This window comes from Pygoscelis adeliae, unplaced genomic scaffold (genome assembly GCF_000699105.1).
Source record: "Pygoscelis adeliae isolate BGI_AS28 unplaced genomic scaffold, ASM69910v1 Scaffold126, whole genome shotgun sequence".
NCBI lineage: Eukaryota > Metazoa > Chordata > Aves > Sphenisciformes > Spheniscidae > Pygoscelis > Pygoscelis adeliae.
Genome location: NW_008824896.1, coordinates 172,898 through 177,605, shown reverse-complemented (window position 1 = coordinate 177,605; position 4,708 = coordinate 172,898). Strand labels below are relative to the sequence as shown.

Genomic DNA, 4,708 nt, shown 5'->3' with positions numbered 1-4,708 from the left:
GTTTCTGTGTTACTCACCCATAAGTAAGCACAAAAAATAAATTTAAATAGACTAAAATACAAAAAGTTGTCAAAATAACATATCTTGTGATCTCTCCTTTCTGCAAATGTGCTAGAAGTAGTCGCGAGGCTTTGTCTTTGTCGTCTTTAGGAAGTCCAGCAATAGTAGGTATGGTGTGGGAGGGAGGGAGGCTTCTGGTAAACTAGATCTTTGCTCCTGATGAGGCTAGTAGGACTGACAGTCATCCTCTGCTCTTTTCTCCAATGGTGGTGTAACTGCAGAGCTAATGATTACTCAGGATATGCTGTATTTGAGGAACATAATTTTACGGCCTTTCATTGCCTTCGGAGAGTTCTATAATAGTGGACCTTCACTTTTATATTGAGGATTTACTTTGAAATTAATATTGATTTTGAGCTAGACTTGCTGTTTATTGCAAATACTACATAAGCTCTTCAGCAACGTTTTTACAACATGACATTTGTTAAAAAAAAATACATCGACTTAATAAACTGTTTATAACATACTTAAAATCTTATGTATTAAAACTTTGTCTTTCTTTTGCCAGAAAGATACTTTAAAACACTGAAACAAAACTTATTTCAGCAGTGAATCCATTACTTAGGCCTGGGTGGAGCTCAGATTGCGTCATCTGTCTGAAAAATATTCATGCTTAGTCTGGAGGTGTGAAAGACAACAGAGAGCTAAACTGCCAATCCATATTTGTAATCACTCTCTGAATATTATAGCTGTTGTTTAGTGGCTTTTTTATAAGGTGAATCTTCTAACAAGTTTTTCTGCTATATACAAGCCAGTTACCTGAAGAACTTGAGTTCTTTAGTTATTCTGGGATTTCTATGTATAATACCCTTGCTGGGTTGATGGGTAAAATTGTGGCTAGGTTAGGGAGAGGGAAAATCTTTTTGTAGAGTTGCATGTATAAATGGTTATGAATAGCCAAGTCTTTGAAAGAGTAAAAGCATGTTGACTGTAGTTTCGAAAGTGATACAAAATATTTTTGTATTTAAAGTAGTCTAGTTCCAACACTTGTTTTTTGGCCCAAAGTTGCTAAACCACCTCTTGTGGCTAGCATGTTAAGTAATGCCTGTTCAGAATGGTGGAGAACATGCACGTTTTTTTTTTTTTTTTTTTTTTTTTTAAAGTGCTGTTTTTGTGGTTCCCTATAGCAGACCTAAATCTGCGTTCTTTTCTTGATCACTTCGTATTTTGGAACTGTAACTGACATGCAAGCGTGGCACAGTTCTGCACCTTAGTACTGCTGTGAAAAGTAATGTGAAGCTAAAGCTGTCCTTGTTCACCAGTCACAACAGACATTTGGTTGAGCTACCCGTCTTTGGGCACTTTCCAGCCTTGCAAAGGTGACAACAGCAGTTTGTTTCCCCCCGTGCTATATGTGACTTTTCTGAACTCCGAGTCTTAAGCACAATAAATCCCAGCACTCAGCCAGAGTAGCATTTTTCAGGAAACTGAAATGGTAATAGACCATATCTGGAAGTGCATGCTATTTATAAAGTCTATCCGAAAATATATTTTCTCTTTTTTAACACAAAAAATATAAAAAACATAGATTCATTTAAAATATAAAAAGTCTAATATACAGTGTTCTTCATTCTAGCTCTTTACTCCCTAAGGAATCAGGGAAGACATTCTGAATTAATGTAGGTGGTACTGTCTTTATTTGGTGGATACCTACAGTAGCTGTCCTCATTCTGAAGTGCTAGGAATGGTTTTGGTTCTGTATTTTTATATGAACTTGTAATGTATAGGCTGACCGTTATTTTGCCCTTTTTTTGTTTCTAGATTTATTTTTTGCTGTGCAGACAAGGGAAAACTTGTTCTCAGTTTCCATAATATTTATGGTTTTTGTTTTTTAAGTGGTGTGGTTAATTTTAACTCTGTTGCAGGTGGTTTCAGAGAATTTTGCTGAGAAGGATGTGACTGTGGTTTAGTATCACCTTTGACTTCATCGCCTATAGATATAAAGAATAATAAAAACAACTCTAACATAATTGTTCCTTAATATGTTTTCATGTGGAGAGCATATTCTTTGATATGCAGTTTTCTGAAAATTAGTTGTCAGGTAATCTGTATCTTCACACAACCTGTATGACACTCTGGGTAAGACATACACCTGTATGAGGGAGAACAAAGGGCAGGAATTAGGGAGGTAGATGGAGCAGACTCTGGAAGATTAAAAACAGGGGAAGTGGAAGCTCTGAGATGAACTTCCTCATGTGTTATCTATACACGTAGATAACAGCCACTGCTGTTAAATCATAGGATTTTTAAACACACACCCTAAAAATCATACGTGCTATTTAAGAAAAGATTCCTTATCCCAATGAAATCAGGGTTTGAGGAATATAGTATTATACATTCATATAACTTTATTATATTATTCCATAATAACTTCATATTACACCTGTTAACGTATTGTTTACAGCTTCAAAACTAATTATTTAATATTTTTCTTTCTTTGTTAGGTTCTTGTGGCAGGAGGAGAATACTGACCTGAGATGGAAGTCAAAACATCGTTTAGCAAAGTCAGTAGGATTCCTGAAACTGTATCCGCGTTAATTAATGAAGAATTTGTCCTGGTTCATCAGCAATCTGAGGACACCTCTGGAAAAGATGAAAAACCTCAGCTAAAGGTTTACTATTACTTTATTTTAAAAGTGTAGTAAGATTTGTATTGATCAGAAGATTGTAACTTCTTTTGAATATTTAATTAAAGATATTTGTGTGTGCTTGAGGAGACTTTTAGACTGTAATTTTTGTCCTTGCTTATTACCAGTGAAATTAACAGCTCAGATTAAGCAAATCTGTCCAAAAGTGGCAGTTCAGTTTTTCTTTAAATAACTTCCTCGGGGGTCAGCTTTGTTAGTATTCTGTGGATTTATACATTAGTAAAGGACTAAAAAGTTCTTTTCAAAGAATGAGCTTCAGATTAAAGCTTGGGAAATATTCTTTATTTAGGGATCAGAGACAATGAAATGTTGTTATCTTAAAAGCATGTAATTAGGCTGCATAGGAATAGACCACAGAGGGTCTTGGTTTTTAATTTTTAATTTAGTTTTCCTGCTTAGTGCTGCTTTGAGCATGACTAAGACCTTCTCTAAAACCTTTCTACCTCTAAATAGCAGAATATTTTAGCATTTGGGTGACAGCTGATTGGTTAATTACAAACTTCCCTACTTTAGTTGCAGTAGCTGATTTACTGGTTTTGGTCCACTTGGAACAATAGGAATTTGTTCCCCTTGAAATGACAGTAAGTACTTAGTCTGTCTTTGCATAACTGTTTGGCAGTTATTTACAACTGATGATTCCTGTCTGTATTAAACACTAGCTGCTTCTTTAGTAATTGTGTCTGGAAGGAGGCAGGTGAACTGGAGGTAGAATCCATGATGCAACGTTATTATTGGCCATGGGTTTTTTTGGTCTGAAAAGCTAGTACTTGTGAAAGGCTGTATGTGTTTTTTTTTTTTTCTGGGGAATGTGTTTGGCCATTTTCTTGCTATTTCCTTAGACTTGCACCCCTCCTATGTGTGGGACAATTGGTGAAACAACTGAAATGGACTGGATATGACTAAGAAAGTAAAATTTTCTTTAAGACTCATCTATAACTGTTAATCTTTGTTCTGAATGGAGGATCTAAACACATAAACCTGTTATTTTAAGAGAGGTCTGTAGTTTTTAGATGGATGGTTGTTCAATTAGCAGTGAGAATATGTGCATTAAATGTCATGGGATGGGACATTGGATTATCATAGAATCATAGAATAGTTTGGGTTGGAAGGGACCTTTAAAGGTCATCTAGTCCCCCCCCCCTGCCGTGGGCAGGAACTTCTTCAACTAGATCAGGTTGCTCAGAGCTGTGTCCAACCTGACCTTGAATGTTTCCAGGGATGGGGCATCTACCATCTCTCTGGGCAACCTGTGCCAGTGCTTCACCACTCTCATTGTAAAAAATTATATATATACACATATATATCCTTATAGCTAGTCTAAATCTACCCCCTTTTAGTTTAAAGCCATTCCCCCTTGTCCTGTCGCAACAAGGCCCTGCTAAAAAGTTTGCCCCCATCTTTCTTATAAGCCCCCTTTAAGTATTGAAAGGCTGCAATAAGGTCTCCCCGAAGCCTTCTCTTCTCCAGGCTGAACCCCAACTCTCTCAGCCTTTCTTCATGGGAGAGGTGTTCCATCCCTCTGATCATTTTCGTGGTCCTCTTCTGGACCTGCTCCAATAGGTCCATGTCTGTCTTGTGCTGAGGGCTCCAGAGCTGGACGCAGTACTCCAGGTGGGGTCTCACCAGAGCAGAGTAGAGGGGCAGAATCACCTCCCTCGACCTGCTGGCCACGCTTCTTTTGATGCAGCCCAGGATACAATTGGCCTTCTGGGCTGTGAGCGCACATTGCTGGCTTATGTCCAACTTTTCATCCACCAGTACCCCCAAGTCCTTCTTGGCAGGGCTGCTCTCAATCCCTTCATCGCCCAGCCTGTATTGATACCGGGGGTTGCGCCGGCCGAGTGCCCAAGGCCTGCACTTGGCCTTGTTAAACCTCATGATGTTCACACAGGCCCACTTCCAGAGCTTGTCCAGGTCCTTCTGGATAGCATCCCGTCCCTCTGGTGTGTCAGCCGCACCACTCAGCTTGGTGTCATCTGCAAACTTGCTGAGGGTGCACT

The 4,708-nt window shown here is 38.6% G+C and overlaps 1 protein-coding gene across 1 annotated transcript in view; it reads left to right on the top strand.

Annotated features, from left to right (window-relative positions):
• Nucleotides 1-2,509: 2,509 nt before the first annotated feature.
• LOC103917507 (rab GTPase-activating protein 1-like) overlaps nt 2,510-4,708 on the top strand; it is a gene marked incomplete at its 3' end in the record, with an annotated part of 171,848 nt that continues 169,649 nt past the window's right edge. The window contains exon 1 of the mRNA XM_009324650.1: nt 2,510-2,672. Within this exon, the coding sequence (XP_009322925.1) occupies nt 2,538-2,672 (135 nt within the window). The remainder of the gene's footprint in view (nt 2,673-4,708) is intronic.